The sequence below is a fragment of the Oncorhynchus masou genome, unplaced genomic scaffold, assembly GCF_036934945.1.
Source record: "Oncorhynchus masou masou isolate Uvic2021 unplaced genomic scaffold, UVic_Omas_1.1 unplaced_scaffold_5561, whole genome shotgun sequence".
In the NCBI taxonomy this organism is placed as follows: domain Eukaryota; kingdom Metazoa; phylum Chordata; class Actinopteri; order Salmoniformes; family Salmonidae; genus Oncorhynchus; species Oncorhynchus masou.
Window position 1 is genome coordinate 1 of NW_027011978.1, and position 21,355 is coordinate 21,355.

Here is a 21,355-nt window from a genome sequence, read left to right on the forward strand (position 1 = left end):
AGGAGTGGGACATTCCACAGGTCACAATCAACAGCCAGAGCAACTCAATGTGAAGGAGATGTGCCTCGCTGTATGAGGCAAAATGGTGGTCACACCAGATACTGACTGGTTTTTTACAAGGTATCTGTGACCAACAGATTCGTATCTGCACTCCCAGTCATGTGAAATCAATAGATTATGGCCTAACAAATTCATTTTAAATGACTGATTTCATTTATATGAAATATAACTCAAGTAAGATCGAATATATTGTTGCATGCTGCGTTTGTATTTATGTTCCAGTATATTTGGGTGTTTTTTGGAGATTTTGTTCATGTTTATTTCGAGCACCCGATAATGAAGAACGAGGAAGTCAAGTCAAGTGAAAAACAAACGTCTCTTTCAGAAGCTTTAATAACAGCCTTTACTGTACATCTACAGACGGTCAACAACTTCTCCTTGAAACTATTCAGACTTGTTGGATGTACCTGGATGGTTCCTGCAGCCTCCAGCGGTAGACCCTACCCTCCACATGCCTTTATACTGGGAGTTGTTCCAGCGACCCACCTCGTCACTGGTCAGGGTGTCCGGAGTCAGGTTACAGATCTCCAGCTTGGAGAACTGACTTATAAAGTCTGAATAGGACATCCTGGAGAGGCAGAGAGACAGGGGTAGAGAGAGAGACAGACAGAGAGACAGAGAGAGAAAGAGACATAGATACAGAGAGAGAGAGAGACAGAGAGACAGAGAGAGAGAGACAGAGAGAGAGAGAGACAGAGAGAGAGAGAGAGACAGAGAGAGAGACAGAGAGAGACAGAGAGAGAGAGAGACAGAGAGAAAGATACATAGATACAGAGAGTAGAGAGACAGAGAGACAGAGAGAGAGACAGAGACAGAGAGAGAGAGAGACAGAGAGAGAGACAGAGACAGAGAGAAAGAGAGAGAGAAAGAGACATAGATACAAAGAGAGATAGAGACAGAGAGACAGAGAGAGAGACAGAGAGAGACAGAGAGAGACAGAGAGAGAGAGACAGAGAGAGACAGAGACAGAGAGAGAGAGACAGAGACAGAGAGAGAGACAGAGAGAGACAGAGAGAGAGACAGAGAGAGACAGAGAGAGAGAGACAGAGAGAAAGAGACATAGATACAGAGAGAGAGAAGAAAGACAGAGAGAGAGACAGAGACAGAGAGAGATAGAGACAGAGAGACAGACAGAAAGACAGAGAGAGACAGAGAGAGAGAGAGAGAGAGAGAAAGAGACAGAGTCTTGATGAACCAGACGTAAACACTGTGCAGACCATGGTTTCATTTCAAACAACAGTGAAATAAGTTGGGGATGCCAAGCTAAGAACTGCCTCACAAATGTCTGAGTCGAACATCCTGGAGATTCTGATGGGAAACACTTCAGCATCATCAGAAACGCTGATGAACGCGTTAGCCGATACGCGTCGGTGTATTTTAATACTTACTTAGCCCGCACAATAGAGGCTTTTTAACTTTCAAACCCACACAAGTGCCTGATTTTAATGCCACTTAAGCAACCAATTGTGGTTGTAATTTTTGCTTTTCTACAGATGCCGTATCTTAATTTGATCATCCGGTTGATGCAGGGATCTTCCTGCGAGGCAGGAAATACAAGCGTGTAGTATTTTCTAGGTTTAAAAAGGCTTCTAAAGTTTGTAATTTCCGCTTTGAAATGTCCGAGTTGATTTGCCCTAAATAAAATATATCAAGCCCTACCCCACCGTTATTATAATTCACATTTCCTGTTGCCATAGGATTATTTTCCTGCCGTAGCAGGCTGGCTCAAATTAAGATCCTACATCAGTAGTTCTATTCCTCTGAAACAGCACCTGTGGTTGTCCTGTATGTTTAAATGTTTGATGTGGCTCAGTTGGTAGAGCGTGGCACTTGCAACACCAGGGTTGTGGGTTCAATTCCCACGGGGGGACCAGTGAGGAAAATGTATTCATTCACTTCTTTAAGTCTCTCTGGATAAGAGCGTCTGCTCAATGACTAACATGTAAATGTACATTTTAGCAGGAAGTCAAGCTGAGGCCCCGGGTCTCTTTTGCAGGGGAGCCCTGCATGCATATCTACATACACATCAATTACACTATATATAGCCATTCTATATACCCATCAAATGACACCATACACATGTACAGTGGGGCAAAAAAGTATTTAGTACTTATTTTCCACCATGATTTGCAAATAAATTCATTAAAAATCGTACAATGTGATTTTCTAGATTTTCTTTCTTATTTTGTCTGTCATAGTTGAAGTGTACCTATTGATGAAAATTACAGGCCTCTCATCTTTTTAAGTGGGAGAACTTGCACAATTGGTGGCTGACTAAATACTTTTTTGACCCACTGTATATACACACCAATTAAACTATATATAGCCTATCTATATACAAATCACACGACACACATCAATTAGACATATAGATATATAATATTATATATACTTTACCTTTATTTAACTAGGCAAGTCAGTTAAGAACAAATTCTTATTTTCAATGACAGCCTAGGAACAGTGGGTTAACAGCCTGTTACAGGGGCAGAACGACAGATTTGTACCTTGTCAGCTCGGGGACTCGAACTTGCAACCTTCCGGTTACTAGTCCAACAGTCTAACCACTAGGCTACCCTGCCTCCCCACACATCAATTACACTATACACACAGTATCTATCTACACATCAATTAGACAATACCTAGCCTATCTCTATACACACCAACACTATACATACACATATATATATATATATATATACACACACACAATTACACTATCCATGAAAAGCAAACACAGGCATATGAAACAAATACCAACTCCAGCAACTTTAAGGAGTTTTGGAGATCATTCCACAGGAGATGCGTAAAACAACTACAAGCAGATTCATCTAACTGGGTGGGGATTGAAGGGATCTCCTGGTCTAAAGTAGTGCACTAATACCCGATAGACCCTGGTCTAAAGTAGTGCACTACTACCCTATAGACCCTGGTCTAAAGTAGTGCGCTACTACCCTATAGACACTGGTGTTAAGTAGTGCCCTACTACCCTATAGACCCTGGTCTAAAGTAGTGCGCTACTACCTATAGACCCTGGTCTAAAGTAGTGCCCTACTACCCTATAGACCCTGGTCACAAGAAGTGAACATGCCCTATAGACCCTGGTCTAAAGTAGTCTACTACCTATAGACCCTGGTCTAAAGTGTGCACTAATGCCCGATAGACCCTGGTCTAAAGTAGTGAACTACTACCCTATAGACCCTGGTCTAAAGTAGTGCACTACTACCCGATAGACCCTGGTCTAAAGTAGTGAACTACTACCCTATAGACCCTGGTCTAAAGTAGTGCACTACTACCCGATAGACCCCTGGTCTAAAGTAGTGCCCTACTACACTATAGACCCTGGTCTAAAGTAGTGCCCTACTACCCTATAGACCCTGGTCTAAAGTAGTGCCCTACTACCCTATAGACCCTGGTCTAAAGCAGTGCACTACTACCCGATAGACCCTGGTCTAAAGTAGTGAACTACTACCCTATAGACCCTGGTCTAAAGTAGTGCCCTACTACCCTATAGACCCTGGTCTAAAGTAGTGCACTACTACCCTATAGACCCTGGTCTAAAGTAGTGCCCTACTACCCTATAGATCCTGGTCTAAAGTAGTGCACTACTACCCGATAGACCCTGGTCTAAAGTAGTGCGCTACTACCCTATAGACCCTGGTCTAAAGTAGTGCCCTACTACCCTATAGACCCTGGTCTAAAGCAGTGCACTACTACCCGATAGACCCTGGTCTAAAGTAGTGTACTACTACCCTATAGACCCTGGTCTAAAGTAGTGCACTACTACCCTATAGACCCTGGTCTAAAGTAGTGCACTACTACCCGATAGACCCTGGTCTATAGTAGTGCACTACTACCCTATAGACCCTGGTCTAAAGTAGTGCACTACTACCCTATAGACCCTGGTCTAAAGTAGTGCACTACTACCCTATAGACCCTGGTCTAAAGTAGTGCACTACTACCCTATAGACCCTGGTCTAAAGTAGTGCACTACTACCCTATAGACCCTGGTCTAAAGTAGTGCCCTACTACCCTATAGACCCTGGTCTAAAGTAGTGCACTACTACCCTATAGACCCTGGTCTAAAGTTGTGCACTACTACCCGATAGACCCTGGTCTAAAGTAGTGCACTACTACCCTATAGACCCTGGTCTAAAGTAGTGCACTACTACCCTATAGACCCTGGTCTAAAATTGTGCACTACTACCCGACAGACCCTGGTCTAAAGTAGTGCACTACTACCCTATAGACCCTGGTCTAAAGTAGTGCACTACTACCCGACAGACCCTGGTCTAAAGTAGTGCACTACTACCCTATAGACCCTGGTCTAAAGTAGTGCACTACTACCCTATAGACCCTGGTCTAAAGTAGTGAACTACTACCCTATAGACCTAGTCTAAAGTTGTGCACTACTACCGATAGACCCTGGTCTAAAGTTGTGCACTACGGAACCACAAGAGCAGAAAGATTCTGCAACCACAAGAGCAGAAAGATTCTGCACACAAGAGCAGAAAGATTCTGGAATCCCACCAAGAGCAGAAAGATTATGGAATCACAAGAGCAGAAAGATTCTGTAATAACAAAGGCAGAAACGATTCTGCAATCACAGAGCAGAAAGCTGCAGCAAGAAGGATCAAGCAAATCGGCCTCTGTGTCAACTTCTGACCTTAGTTCTTTAACGCTTTTTGAACGTTACACCTGGTGTATTCTTTTAGAACATAACAAGTAGAATGTTGTTGAAATGAAAACAAAGATTCACTGGAAGTTGAACTTCCATCCAAAAGCAATCAAGAGTCTAGGAGAGGGACAGGCACTTGGTTTATTAAACCACCATTTCATTTAAAAACAATAAGCCTTCCGAGATCAAACGTTGATCAAGAGCATCACTTATCTTACATATCTCAGTAGTCATGCCAGAATCTGACATAACTTTCTTATGCAGGGAAGGAGAGGACTTTCTACGCTTCAGTGCATTAAATGTTATACAAAATTTAGACGGATTCCCAGCAGGGTCTGAGATGGAACATAGAAAGTAGCTAGATTTTATTTTCTTGGTTGAGGATGAACATGTACTTCTCAATTGCCTGAAAAGCTGCCAATCAGCTAAAGAGTCAGTATCTCTAGTCTCATCATAAAAAGATCTGAAAGTTCTATAGAGAACCAAGGATTTGTTTTGTTTTTTTACTCAAAGGCTTTTAAATGGTGCATGTTTGTCTGCCAGAGAGATGCAAATAGATGAGAACAATTCTGAATTCTGAGGGAACACAGGAGAGTTAATAGAACAGAACTGGGAGGGAACACAGAAGGGAACAGAGCTGGGAGGGAACACAGGAGAGTTAATAGAACAAGAACTGGGAGGGAACACACAGGAGAGTTAATAGAACAGAACTGGGATGAGGAGAGTTAATAGAACAGAACTGGGATGGAACACAGGATAGTTAATAGAACAGAACTGGGATGGAACACAAGAGAGTTAATAGAACTGGGATGGAACACAGGAGAGTTAATAGAACAGAACTGGGAGGGAACACAGGAGAGTTAATAGAACAGAACAGAACTGGGAGGGAACACAGGAGAGTTAATAGAACAGAACTGGGATGGAACACAGGAGAGTTAATAGAACAGAACAGAACTTCAGGGAGGAACACAGGGAGAGTTAATAGAACAGAACAGAACTGGAGGGAACACAGGAGAGTTAATAGAACAGAACTGGGAGGGAACACAGGAGAGTTAATAGAACAGAACTGGGATGGAAAAGGAGAGTTAATAGAACACATGGAACACAGAGTTAATAGAACAGAACAGAACTGGGAGGGAACACAGGAGAGTTAATAGAACAGAACTGGGAGGGAACACAGGAGAGTTAATAGAATAGAACTGGGATGGAACACAGGAGAGTTAATAGAACAGAACAGAACTGGGAGGAACAGAAAAACACAGGGAGAGTTAATAGAACAGAACTGGGAGGGAACACAGGAGAGTTAATAGAACAGAATTGGGAGGGAACACAGGAGAGTTAATAGAACAGAACAGAACTGGGAGGAACACAGGAGAGTTAATAGAACAGAACTGGGATGGAACACACAGGAGAGTTAATGGAACTGGGATGGAGAACAGAACTGGGAGGGAACACAGGATAGTTAATAGAACAGAACTGGGATGGAACACAGGAGAGTTAATAGAACAGAACTGGGATGGAACACAGGAGAGTTAATAGAACAGAACTGGGATGGAACACAGGAGAGTTAATAGAACAGAACTGGGAGGGAACACAGGAGAGTTAAGTGGGAGGGAACACAGGAGAGTTAATCAGACCTTGTATACACAGGAGAGTTAATAGAACAGAACTGGAGGGAACACAGGAGAGAATAGACAGAACTGGAGGGAACACAAGATTAAAATATAACTAGGGGGCACAGGATAGTTAATATGGGATGGAACACAGAGGGAGAGTTTAAGAAACTGGGAGAGAACACAGGACTTAATAACAGAACTGGGAGGGAACACAGGAGGATTAATAGAACAGAACAAACTGGGAGGGAACACAGGAGAGTTATAAAACAGAACTGGGATGGAATTAATGTCAGAACAATGTGAGGGAACACAGGAGAGTTAATAGAACAGAACTGGGATGGAACACAGGAGAAAGAAACAGAACTGGGATGACACAGTGTTAATAGAACAGAACTGGGATGGAGAAGGAAAATATAACAGAACTTAATGGAACACAGGAGAGTTAATAGAACAGAACTGGGAGGGAACACAGGATAAATAGAACAGAACTGGGATGGAACTTAATAGAACAGAACAGAACTGGGAGGGAACACAGGAGAGTTAATAGAACAGAACTGGGATGAAGGAAAAAGAACAGAACTGGGATGGAACACAGGATAGTTAATAGAACAGAACTGGGATGGAACACAAGAGAGTTAATAGAACAGAACTGGGATGGAACACATGAGAGTTAATAGAACAGAACTGGGAGGGAACACTTAATAGAACAGAACTGGAAAACACAATGGAACAGAACTGGGATGGAACACAGGATAGTTAATAGAGAAGGAAAACACAAGAGAGTTAATAGAACAGAACTGGGAGGGAACACAGGATAGTTAATAGAGAACTGGGATGGAACACAGGAGAGTTAATAGAACAGAACTGGGATGGAACACAATAGAGTTAATAGAGAACTGGGATGGAACCAGGAAGTTAATAGAACAGAACTGGGATGGAACACAGGAGAGTTATGAGAAGGAAAACTCTTAATAGAACAGAACTGGGATGGAACACAGGAGAGTTAATAGAGAACTGGGATGGAACACAGGAGAGTTAATGGAACAGTGGAGGGGAACACAGGAGAGTTAATAGAGAACTGGGATGAACACAGGAGAGTTAATAAACAGAACTGGGAGGGAACACAGGAGAGTTAATAGAACATGCTATACATCTGAGAATCAAATGGACTTAATAATGACTGAATGCATAATGCTATTGTGCAACTTGCCCAGAAGTTGGCCGTAAGTAGGACACTGTTGTCAGACCTTTGTATACAATATTAAATAAATGGCACAAAGACAGACCAGGAGGTCACAGATGAAAATATAATATATATATGGGCATACTTTTTGAAACCCCCAACTCATAACGCCTTCATGAGAAAGTCTTTAAAACTCTATAATGACACATAAATGTGCCATAACTTATGAGAAGGAAAACACTTAATGACACAGTGCCATCACTTATGATAAGGAAAAATCTTAATGGCACAGTGCCATCACTTATGAAGGAAAACTCTTAATGACACAGTGCCATCACTTATGAGAAGGAAAACTCTTAATGGCACAGTGCCATCACTTATGAGAAGGAACTCTTAATGACACAGTGCCATCACTTATGAGAAGGAAAACACTTAATGACACAGTGCCATAACTTATAAGAAGGAAAACACTTAATGGTACAGTGCCATCACTTATGAGAAGGAAAATTCTTAATGGCACAGTGCCATCACTTATGAGAAGGAAACTCTTAATGGCAGAGTGCCATCACTTATGAGAAAGAAAACTCTTAATGACACAGTGCCATCACTTATGAGAAGGAAAACTCTTAATGGCACAGTGCCATCACTTATGAAAGGAAAACTCTTAATGACACAGTGCCGTCACCTATGAGAAGGAAAACACTTAATGGCACAGTGCCATCACTTATGAGAAGGAAAACTCTTAATGACACAGTGCCATCACTTATGAGAAGGAAAACTCTTAATGACACAGTGCCATCACCTATGAGGAAGAGGGCTCTTAATGGCACAGTGCCATCACTTGTGAGAAAAAATTCTTAATGATACAGTGCCATCACTTATGAGAAGGAAAACTCTTAATGGCACAGTGCCATCACTTATGAGAAGGAAAACTCTTAACAGTGCCATCACTTATGAGCTCTTAATGGTACAGTGCCATCACTTATGAGAAGGAAAACTCTTAATGGTACAGTGCTGCCATCACTTATGAGGAAGGTCTTAATGGTAATGCATGGTCTTGCAGTAAGCAGAAAACTCTTAATGGTACAGTGCCATCACTTATGAGAAGGAAAACTCTTAGTAAGTGCCATCTCTTATGAGAAAACTCTTAATTTACAGTGCCATCACTTATAGTTCCACAGTACAACTCTTAATGGTACAGTGCCATCACTTATGACTCTTAATGGTACAGTGCCATCACTTATGAGAAGGAAAACTCTTAATGGCACATGATTATGAAGGAATCTTAATGGCAAAGTGCCATCACTTATGAGAAGGACAAATATTAATGGCACAGTGCCATCCTTATGAGAAGGAAAACTCTTAATGGCACAGTGCCATCACTTATGAAGGAAAACTCTTAATGGTACAGTGCCATCCTTATGAGAAGGACACAATGGTACAGTGCCATCACTTATGGAAGGAGACCTCTTAATGCTGTCTTGCCAATTCCTTCGGTGACAATTAGCCATCACTTATGACAAGGAAAACTCTTAATGGCACCAGGCCATCACTTAGAGAAGGAAAACTTTAATGGTACAGTGCCATTTATGTTCATTTAATGTACAGTGCTGTTTGGAAGTCATCATCATTCCTCACCCATCACCTCCATGGCCCAGTCCACTCCACCTGTCCCTTTGTGTTCCCTGATGCGAATCAGCTGGACCGGGTCATGAGATGGACTTGATTGAGAATAGGACCTACTGAACAGTATTATTTTTAACACACTCAGTACTGTGTTTTTCCCCATATGTTTGTGGTTTTATTGAAAGGGTACGTACAGCCAAGGGAAGACTAGCACAGAAGTGTCATTCAGAAAGAGAGATGAATATGGGGTTGGTGCCATCACTAGAACTGATCAAAGGGATCCAGCAGTCAGTGTAAATAGTGTGTGGGGGGGGGGTTACAGGTGATCATGGTAATAATGGGGCGAGGTTTTACAGGTAATCATGGTCTTTGCAGTAAGCAGGGATATTCTACACTAACAAGCAAAACGGCAGTAACTGCTCATAGCGTGGAACTGAGAAAAATGGTTTTAATTTACCTTAGTTTCACAGTAACCTTATCCAGTTACTGCTAACATGACCTCCATTTTCTCCTAAACACAATGCGAGGCAGGATACTTGTCCACATGATTAAACATGTATTTAATGTAGCAAAAATTACATTAACTAATTTTGGACAAATTTAGCCATTACTGCCTTTGTGCTTGGTCGGGCAGTTTTCCACTCTCAATATTGTTTGGTGTAGGTCTTCCTTATGGACACAGTGGGCATATCGTAGCCTGGTACCAGACCTCTTTGTGCTGTCTTGCCAACTCCTTCGGTGACAATTAGCATTGAAGTTGACAAGACAAACAGATCTGGGACCAGGCTGTAGAGTTTGTTCGTCTTGTAGTCTATTTCAGTGTGCTGTTTGGAAGTCATCATCATTCCCTCACCCATCACTCCATGGCCCAGTCCACTCCACCTGTCCCCAGGGGTTCCTGATGCGAATCAGCTGGACCGGGTCTCCATGGAGATGGACCTGGATTGAGAACAGGACTCACTTAGGCCTGTGGTATTATTTTTAACACACTCAGTACTGTGTTTTTCCCCCATATGTTTGTGGTTTTATTGAAAGGGTACGACAGTCAAGGGAAGACTGAAAAGGTAGAAGTGTCATTCAGAAAGACAGATGAACATGGGGTTGGTGCCCATCAGAAAGACAGATGAACCTGGGGTTGGAGCCCATCAGAAAGACAGATGAACCTGGGGTTAGAGCCCAACAGAAAGACAGATGAACATGGGGTTAGTGCCCAACAGAAAGACAGATGAACCTGGGGTTAGTGCCCATCAGAAAGACAGATGAACCTGGGGTTAGCGCCCATCAGAAAGACAGATGAACATGGGGTTAGAGCCCAACAGAAAGACAGATGAACATGGGGTTAGTGCCCATCAGAAAGACAGATGAACATGGGGTTAGAGCCCATCAGAAAGACAGATGAACATGGGGTTAGAGCCCATCAGAAAGACAGATGAACCTGGGGTTAGAGCCCATCAGAAAGACAGATGAACATGGGGTTAGTGCCCATCAGAAAGACAGACGAACCTGGGGTTGGAGCCCATCAGAAAGACAGATGAACCTGGGGTTAGAGCCCATCAGAAAGACAGACGAACCTGGGGTTAGAGCCCATCAGAAAGACAGACGAACCTGGGGTTAGTTCCCATCAGAAAGACAGATGAACATGGGGTTAGTGCCCATCAGTTAGAGCCCATCAGAAAGACAGATGAACCTGGGGTTAGAGCCCATCAGAAGGACAGATGAACATGGGGTTAGAGCCCATCAGAAAGACAGATGAACCTGGGTTAGAGCCCATCAGAAAGACAGACGAACCTGGGGTTAGAGCCCATCAGAAAGACAGACGAACCTGGGGTTAGAGCCCATCAGAAAGACAGATGAACCTGGGGTTAGAGCCCATCAGAAAGACAGACGAACCTGGGGTTAGAGCCCATCAGAAAGACAGACGAACCTGGGGTTAGAGCCCATCAGAAAGACAGATGAACCTGGGGTTAGAGCCCATCAGAAAGACAGATGAACCTGGGGTTAGAGCCCATCAGAAAGACAGACGAACCTGGGGTTAGAGCCCATCAGAAAGACAGATGAACCTGGGGTTAGAGCCCATCAGAAAGACAGATGAACCTGGGGTTAGAGCCCATCAGAAAGACAGATGAACCTGGGGTTAGAGCCCATCAGAAAGACAGATGAACCTGGGGTTAGAGCCCATCAGAAAGACAGATGAACCTGGGGTTAGAGCCCATCAGAAAGACAGATGAACCTGGGGTTAGAGCCCATCAGAAAGACAGATGAACCTGGGGTTAGAGCCCATCAGAAAGACAGATGAACCTGGGGTTAGAGCCCATCAGAAAGACAGATGAACCTGGGGTTAGAGCCCATCAGAAAGACAGATGAACCTGGGGTTAGAGCCCATCAGAAAGACAGATGAACCTGGGGTTAGAGCCCATCAGAAAGACAGATGAACCTGGGGTTAGAGCCCATCAGAAAGACAGATGAACCTGGGGTTAGAGCCCATCAGAAAGACAGATGAACCTGGGGTTAGAGCCCATCAGAAAGACAGATGAACCTGGGGTTAGAGCCCATCAGAAAGACAGATGAACCTGGGGTTAGAGCCCATCAGAAAGACAGATGAACCTGGGGTTAGAGCCCATCAGAAAGACAGATGAACCTGGGGTTAGAGCCCATCAGAAAGACAGATGAACCTGGGGTTAGAGCCCATCAGAAAGACAGATGAACCTGGGGTTAGAGCCCATCAGAAAGACAGACGAACCTGGGGTTAGAGCCCATCAGAAAGACAGATGAACCTGGGGTTAGAGCCCATCAGAAAGACAGATGAACCTGGGGTTAGAGCCCATCAGAAAGACAGATGAACCTGGGGTTAGAGCCCATCAGAAAGACAGATGAACCTGGGGTTAGAGCCCATCAGAAAGACAGATGAACCTGGGGTTAGAGCCCATCAGAAAGACAGATGAACCTGGGGTTAGAGCCCATCAGAAAGACAGACGAACCTGGGTTTAGAGCCCATCAGGAAGACAGACGAACCTGGGGTTAGAGCCCATCAGAAAGACAGATGAACCTGGGGTTAGAGCCCATCAGAAAGACAGATGAACCTGGGGTTAGAGCCCATCAGAAAGACAGATGAACCTGGGGTTAGAGCCCATCAGAAAGACAGATGAACCTGGGGTTAGAGCCCATCAGAAAGACAGATGAACCTGGGGTTAGAGCCCATCAGAAAGACAGACGAACCTGGGGTTAGAGCCCATCAGAAAGACAGATGAACCTGGGGTTAGAGCCCATCAGAAAGACAGATGAACCTGGGGTTAGAGCCCATCAGAAAGACAGATGAACCTGGGGTTAGAGCCCATCAGAAAGACAGATGAACCTGGGGTTAGAGCCCATCAGAAAGACAGATGAACCTGGGGTTAGAGCCCATCAGAAAGACAGATGAACCTGGGGTTAGAGCCCATCAGAAAGACAGACGAACCTGGGGTTAGAGCCTATCAGAAAGACAGACGAACCTGGGGTTAGAGCCCATCAGAAAGACAGACGAACCTGGGGTTAGAGCCCATCAGAAAGACAGATGAACCTGGGGTTAGAGCCCATCAGAAAGACAGATGAACCTGGGGTTAGAGCCCATCAGAAAGACAGATGAACCTGGGGTTAGAGCCCATCAGAAAGACAGATGAACCTGGGGTTAGAGCCCATCAGAAAGACAGATGAACCTGGGGTTAGAGCCCATCAGAAAGACAGATGAACCTGGGGTTAGAGCCCATCAGAAAGACAGATGAACCTGGGGTTAGAGCCCATCAGAAAGACAGGTGAACCTGGGGTTAGAGCCCATCAGAAAGACAGATGAACCTGGGGTTAAGAGCCCATCAGAAAGACAGACGAACCTGGGGTTAGAGCCCATCAGAAAGACCGATGAACCTGGGGTTAGAGCCCATCAGAAAGACAGATGAACCTGGGGTTAGAGCCCATCAGAAAGACAGATGAACCTGGGGTTAGTAGCCCATCAGAAAGACAGATGAACTCATGGGTAAATGGTGCTGGTACAGTGTGGACAGCACCATTAGGTACTTTACCTCTTCAGCACCGGTGACAGAATATGCGTGTCCCTTCACCAGTTTTAGAGCTGTCACTGCCTCTGTCTCATAGGAATTGGTGATCTAAAAAATAAACAATTGTGATGTTAGTATCTAAATCAATCAATCAATCAATTTAAATATCTAAGTCCAACCTACATCAATGGAACAGCCCAGTAGAGAGCCCAGGCCCAGAGCCTTCTCCATGATCTTGAAGAGGTGAGGAGGAGCTTTGTCCAACTGGTATATCTCCGCTATCCCTCCTGTGAAGTCCTCAAACCCCTCAATGGTGGAGCCACCTGACAGAGACTCATAGCATCCATTCACCCTGAGAGAGAGAGACAGGCAATGTATTCAGACTCGTAGCATCCATTCACTCTGAGAGAGAGAGACAGGCAATGTATTCAGACTCGTAGCATCCATTCACCCTGAGAGAGACAGAGAGACAGACAATATATTCAGACTCATAGCATCCATTCACCCTGTGACAGAGACACACAGACAGACAATATATTCAGTGACACAGTGAGGTACAACAAGTATTGGGACAGTGACAAGTTTGTTGTTGTTTTGGCTCTGTACTCCAGCACTTTGGATCGGGAATTATACAACGACTATGAATTTAAAGTACAGACTGTCAGCTTCAATTTGAAGGTATTTTCATCCATATCGGGTGAAATGTTTAGATATTACAGCATTACAACATCATTATTCTATAGTTATATTTAATATGTAAATCAATTAAGAAATTCTAGTGCCCATCAGATTCTTATGTCTTACTTTCAACTCTTATTTCAATGACGTCTAGGAACAGTGGTTAACTGCCTTGTTCAGTGAAACAGTGGGTCAATTGCCTTGTTCAGAAACAGGGTTAACTGCTCTGTTCAGGGAACAGTGGGTTAACTGCCTTGTTCAGGGGAAATAGCAATAACTGCCTTGTTTAGGGGAACAGTGGGTTAACTGCCTTGTTCAGGAACAGGTTAACCGCCTTGTTCAGGGAACAGTGGGTTAACTGCCTTTTGTTTAGGGAACAGGGGTTAACTGCCTTGTTTAGGGAACAGGGTTAACTGCCTTGTTCAGGGGGCAGAACGACAGATTTTTACCTTGTCAGCTCGGGGATTTGATCTTGTAACCTTTGGATACTAGTCCAACGCATTAACCACTAGACTTCACCGCCACCCTGGTGCTGTTTCTTAGCATAAACCATGTATGTACTATGGTGCTGTATCTTTACATAAACCATGTATGTATTATGGTGCTGTATCTTAGCATAACCATGTACTGTATGCATTACGGTGCATAAAAACCACATTGTATGCATTAAATCTTAGCATAAACCATGTATGTACTATGGTGCTGTATCTTAGCATAAACCATGTATACTGTATGCACAACCATTATTATTATGGTGCTGTATCTTAGCATAAACCATGTATGTATTATGGTGCTGTATCTGTATGTACTATAAAACCATGTATGTACTATGGTGCTGTATCTTAGCATAAACTATGTATGTACTATGGTGTTGTATCTTAGCATAACCATGTATGTAATATGGTGCTGTATCTTAGCATAAACCATGTAAGTGTACATGGTGCTGTATCTTACATAAACCATGGCGTACCTTTTTTATGGTGCTGTATCTTACTTGGCGTAGGCCTTCTCCAGCAGGGCGCTCCAGAACTCAGAGCCCTCGGCTGAGTGAACAAACAGCAGCTTTCCATCTCTGGTGGGCAGCCGGTCGTCAATCACCACGTCCACCCACTCACCAAACTGCCAGAACTGAAGAGGACCACAACAGACAACATTCCATAGAGTGTCTCAACATGTCACAAAGAGAGTGAATCACATGGCAGAACATGGAGAAGCATACTGGACACTACAACCGTCTCTAAACCTAGAAACGATCTAACTTCCACCGGTGTAAAGTAGGCGTAAAACAAGTCCCCTATGACAGAAAATAAAGCGACAATTCACTAAGGATCTTGGAAAAACAGGTTGTCTTTCTCACACGAGCAATGACTGACATACTGTATGTGACTGTTTTATCTACCTTAGTTGAATTCAAGTTGCCCCTGGATAAGAGTGTTTGCTCAATGAACAATATGTCAATGTCAATGAATGGAGAGTGTTGAGGATTGGGAAAAACTAGATGTTAAAACCTTTGACCCCTAACCCCTGACCCCTGACCCCTGACCTGGAAGTGAAAGATGCCGGCGTAGCGGTCAGTGAAGCTCTGTTCAGGAGGAACGACTCTGGCCAGCACGCTCTCGTCCAGGGTCAGTGATGCAATAGCAGCCAGCAGCCAGCAGTCCCCTGTAATACACACACACACACACACACACGCACGCACGCACACACACACACACACGCACACGCACACGCACGCATGCACGCACACACACACACACACACACACACACACACACGCACACACACGACACACAGACACACACACACACACACAGACACAAACACACACACACACAGACACACACACACACACACAGACACACACACACACACACACACACACAGACACATATATATATATATATATATATATATATATATATATATATTATAGGCGTAAAACAAGGCGTGTTTTGTTGTATGCGGTAATCTGGCAGAACCAGACGAATGTGTCTCTGAATATTGCATACAGTACTACAAGACTGGCACACGTATAATATATATATTTTATACGTGTGCCAGTCTTGTAGTACTGTATGCAATATTCAGAGACACACTCGTCTGGTTCTGCCAGATTACCGCATACAACAAACATCCTGTTTTGTCACAGTTACAAACCTGTGACAGTGGAAACATCTCAGAGATATTGACAAGACAGGGAGGGAACCCCACACAGGAGAGTAAATACAACAGTTGGTGTTATTTTCATAAAGTATGTGTTGGAAGTTTTAACACTCTGAGACTCGAAACGGACGCCACTTTGCAACGCAGCAGGTCTCATATTCAAAATAATATTATTGTGCATTCCTTCCTTTTTTGTTTTCTTCACAATCATTGATCCAAAATATACGTTTACTGTGAAATATCACAAGAAAAATGATTTTTTTTAAATTTCAAAACACTACATAACGATATCTTTTCAATTGAGTTGTTTTAACAACCCGTTTAAACTAATAGCAGAAAATACAAGAAACAGCTTTATAAATTGTAATCTAATGCAGTACGCTACAGTACTGTCAATTGCAGTATAATACCCTGTTTTCATATCAGGCAATACACTATTTTTACATCAGGCAAAATAGTTTGCTAATAGTTTTATACAGCTCTTGAATGCGGTCTTAGTGCCAACATCGGTTTGTGGTGGTAAATAGACAGATACGAAATATAACGATGAAAACTCTTGGTAAATAGTGTGGTCTACAGCTTATCATGAGATACACTACCTCAGGCGTAGAAAACCTCCAGATTCTCTTCTTAATTTTAGATTTGCACCAACTGTTGTTGGGACCAATAGACACAGACCGTCAGCCTCATCTTACGGAAGGCAGCTTAAACCCAGCCAGCTTTATGTTATCCATGTTGTCGTTCAGCCATGACTCGGTGAAACATAAGATGTTACAGCTTTTTAATGTCCAGTTGGTAGGACAGTCTTGAACGGAACTCATACAGTTTATAATGTCCAGTTGGTAGGATAGTCTTGAACGGAACTCATACAGTTTATAATATCCAGTTGGTAGGATAGTCTTGAACGGAACTCATACAGTTTATTCTCAAATGCACATTGGCCAAAAGGACGGATGGTAGAGGCGACCACGCACTCTCCAACGAATTCTCACAAGGCACCCTGACCTGAGTCCTCTGTAACGGCTTCTTCTCTTCATGTGAATGATGGGGATTTGGGCCTGGTCGGGTATCTTGAGTGGGGGCCTTCGCGTCCGACTCGTTAAAGAAAAAATCTTTGTCCAGTCTGAGGTGAGTAAACGCGCTCTGATATCCAGAAGCTCTTTTCGGACATAAGAGACGGTGGCAGAATCACTATGTACAAAATAAGTTACAAACAACGCCAAAAAAAACTAAACACAGAATAGCACAATTGTTAGGAGCCCATAAAATGGTAGCCATCTCCTCCAGCACCATTCAAATGAGAAGTTTATCATAACGTGAGCATTGTTGTCAGGATTTGGCCAGGGTTGTTCCGGGTTTTGGTCAGATGCCCCCATTGTGCTTTTTGTCCCTATGTTTTTCCCTTGATCCCCATTATTATTTGCACCTGTGTCTCGTTTATGATTGTATTTAAATTTTGTTTCCCTCAGTTCTGTGCTCTGTGTTTGTATGTTAGCACCCTGCCCTAGTGTTCTGTGTGCTCTTGTCGATTCCGGGGTGACGTTCTTGTGGTATTCTGTTTTTTGTTTATTTTTTTGGTGAGTTTCTTTTGAGGTCTTTTTGTGTTTTACCTACCACCTTTTGGATTTGCCATTTTTTGTATTTTATGATTTTTTCTTTATTAAATACACCCGTCTTAAGACTGCTGTGTCTGCCTCATCTTCTGGGTTCTGCTGTCTATTCCTGGCTCAGTTGGTTAAACTGTTTCTCACTCCGGAGACCCAGGTTTGAAACCGGGTCCTGACAATTGTGAAAAGCAATTCCCTTTATGTATTTCAATGCCATGTATTTCTAAATGAAACACTGATGAATTTTTGTGGAAAAGTGACTGTGTGATTTTGTGTGTCAATTGAAAATTAGCTATTTTTGATCATCTGTTTTGAGTTTTGTACTACGAAAATGTAATTGTGAAAATTGCACCACATTCTTGTGAAAATAAAACGATTGAAAACAAAACTGTAATACATCACAGAACAAATATATGCCCTACGTTTAATACATCTATAGACAAAGATTATACTCTTCTGCAATATATCTGTAGACAAACATATGTTGTGGTCTCCTTCACTGTCTGTTGGTGGACACGAAGCCAGAATTAGTGGGAGGAGGATCTTGGGATTAACAGTATTTACAGCAACACCCCTTCTCTTTGTGAAATATGCTTACCCAGATCTCCTTGGCAGATATCCGTCCTGGTGGCTCCATCATCAATGAATCTGGGGTTTGAGCACAACTCCTACAGCATGTGAGAGACAGAAGAATTCCTTTGTTTACACAGTAATTAATTTGATGATTTTATTCATTCATATTAAGTGAGCACTGTACATGATTGAGGAGCATTGTCGTATGATAAGCTTCTCGACAAATCCTACAGCATGAGCGAGAGCAGACAGAGGAATCTATTTGTTAAACCAGCTGCATTAGGATGGTGAGTTTACTTGACATTTGGACATAAACTGTAGTTGAACCAACATACATTTTCAAGCTCAACTGTATGTTCAATCAATTTAGAATTTTAGTGTGAACGTACAATTCAACTTGAGAATTTATGCTACCTTATTTGCATATTTCCCCAGTGTGAAATTAAACTTTTTATGAATAATATTTATTTTTAAAGTGTCCTTTATTTAACCAGGGTGAGTTGACTGAGAATGCATTCTCATTTACAGCATCTGGAGCAAGTTAGAAGACATGGGTCTAGTTCAAATATATAGTTCACATTCAAATATATAAGCCAGCAAAAAACACAAACACCCCCCTCCCCCAAAAACACAAAACAAACACCCCTCCCCCAAAAAAACACAAGATCAATAATAGAATCATAAAAAAATTTACAAATTTTGCCTTAAGAAAGGTCCTCACATAGCCGTCTGGACTGCTTCATAGACCATTCCACAAGCCATGTGAAAAATAGCTCAAGGCAGATTTACCTCGAAGGGGGATCTCTGGAAGGGATCTCTAGGAATGAGTAATTCCTGAGATCGTATCTGATAGCTTGTATTTCTGAAGGTTAACAGAGAAGTGAGATGTGTGGTCGGTAGTTTATGCAATAGGGCTTTTATAATTGTGGAACACTGATACAGAGCGAGTGACACTGTGATAAACTGCAAAATTCCAGAGACTTCAATACAGCGCAGACGCATTCAGAGATTTACGATATCGTCATCGTCGGAGACCGCAATGAATGCTGGAACTGAATTATTTGTTTTCTACTATTTAACTAAAGGCAGGACCTATTCCTATAAAAAAAAATATATTTTAATTCTTAACTAACTCATCAACATGGTTTTGATGGAGTCTATCATCGATCCAGATGCATAGAAATGATAAAATCTGAGACACGATCAATAAGGGTCCCATCCAATGTAAGTATGCATAAATCATCAGATACATTCTTATGAGATTTACAAAAATAACATATACTTGTTTTTACCTTGATTAAGTACTAATTTAAGCTCAACAAAGGCTTTCTGCAAGGCGGAAAAGGCAGATTGAATCATTGAAGCTTCAAATTGCCTGCTCAGCCATGGGGGCAATAACACAACGATGACCTCTGTATACAGACAATACAAAAGGTCTTTCTTTGAGGGCCTAGTTACACCCTGGTTTGTCACCCTAACACAGTGGTCTGAAACTCCTGGTTTACAGGCCACATAAAGCCTACTAGTTACATTATTCTGGCTTGCAAAGTGATGTGTAATTCCTATTAGAATACAGCCAGAGTTAGAATAGCCAACAACTGGAACTTTTATCTATTTTAGTTTATTCTTCAAGGTACTTTTTAACAAACTTGTAATCAACATGCATTGAAAATGACTGCCATGGGGAAAGTGATTATTTAGGCTACCTAAATCATATAAACTGGACCAGTCACCTTAGCAGGCGGAAAAATGGATTAATTTAGAAACAAATGGCTGTTATTTATGACCAATCAGCCAATCAGTGTACATGGTGTTGAAACAAATCATTAATGAAAATCAACATGCAATAGAGCATGCTGGGGAAATATGATAATAATGGGTGTGGTTTGATTGGTTTTGTACATTTGTATCTTTACTCAACAAGCTTCTTCAAATTCAGTTTATTGATTCAATGTACAATCGTAAGGTTGAGGTTAGTCAACATTTGGGCATATAGCTGAACCATCGTACGGTGTTGCCTTCCAAAGGCAAACATGAATTTGTAAATTGACTCAACAGGCTTTAAACAAACGTTAGCTCAAATTCTTGAAGTCCACTCAACTCACAGAATGATGCTGATTAAGAAAATGGGTTAAATTGGCATTTTCAGAGTGCGGCAGGCTGATAATACTCTGGTCTAGTCAGCTGAGTAAACAATGAGTTGACAAAATCCCTTTCTGATCTAATCTATTAGATTCTATTTTTCCTTGTTTATCAAAAGTGTTGAAAAAACTTGGCAATAATCAACTGACTGGCTTTCTTGACGTCTGTAATATTCTGTCGGGTATGCAATCTGGTTTCCGCTCAGGTTATGGACGTGTCACTGCAACCTTAAAGGTCCTCAATGATGTCACCATTGCCCTTGATTCTAAGCAATGTTGTGCTGCTATTTTTATTGACTTGGCTAAAGCATTTGATACGGTAGACCCTTCCATTCTTGTGGGCCAGGCTAAGGAGTATTGGTGTCTCTGAGGGGTCTTTGGCCTGGTTTGCTAACTACCTCTCTCAGGCACTAGGAAGCACTCTCATCCATTTATATGCAAATGAAGTAGTCTTATACTCAGCTGGCCCCTCCCAGGATTTTATGTTAATTGCTCTATAACAAAGCTTTTTAGTGTCCAACAAGCTATTTCTCTGGCCTAAACCATGTTCTAAAAACCTCCAAAACAAAGGTCATGTGGTCTGGTAAGAAGAATGCCCCTCTCCCCACCGGTGTGATTACTACCTCTGAGGGTTTAGAGCTTGAGGTCGTCACCTCATTCAAGTACTTGGGAGTATGGCTAGGCGGTACATTGTCCTTCTCTCAGCACATATCAAAGCTCCAGGCTAAAGTTAAATCTAGACTTGGTTTCCTCTATCGTAATCGCTCCTTTTTCACCCCAGCTGCCAAACTAACCTTGATTCAGATGACTATCCTACCCATGCTAGATTATAGAGATGTAATTTATAGATCGGCAGGTAAGGGTGCTCTCGAGCGGCTAGATGTTTACCATTCGGCCATCAGATTTGCCATGTTGTTGTCATGTTGTGTTGCTACCATGCTGTGTTGTCATGTGTTGCTACCATGTTGTGTTGTGACCATGCTGTGTTGTCATGTTGTGTTGTGA

The 21,355-nt window shown here is 42.5% G+C and overlaps 1 protein-coding gene across 1 annotated transcript; it reads right to left on the reverse strand.

Moving 5' to 3' along the window:
- Positions 1-9,994: 9,994 nt before the first annotated feature.
- On the reverse strand, positions 9,995-18,304 carry LOC135536101 (calpain-2 catalytic subunit-like; the record flags this gene model as incomplete). The annotated part of the gene is made up of 6 exons (XM_064962486.1): positions 9,995-10,099; positions 13,213-13,296; positions 13,372-13,540; positions 14,861-14,994; positions 15,410-15,528; positions 18,235-18,304. Coding segments are annotated over 6 exons (666 nt in total), but the record flags the coding sequence as incomplete, so codon positions are not given.
- Between the last annotated feature and the right edge of the window lie 3,051 nt (positions 18,305-21,355).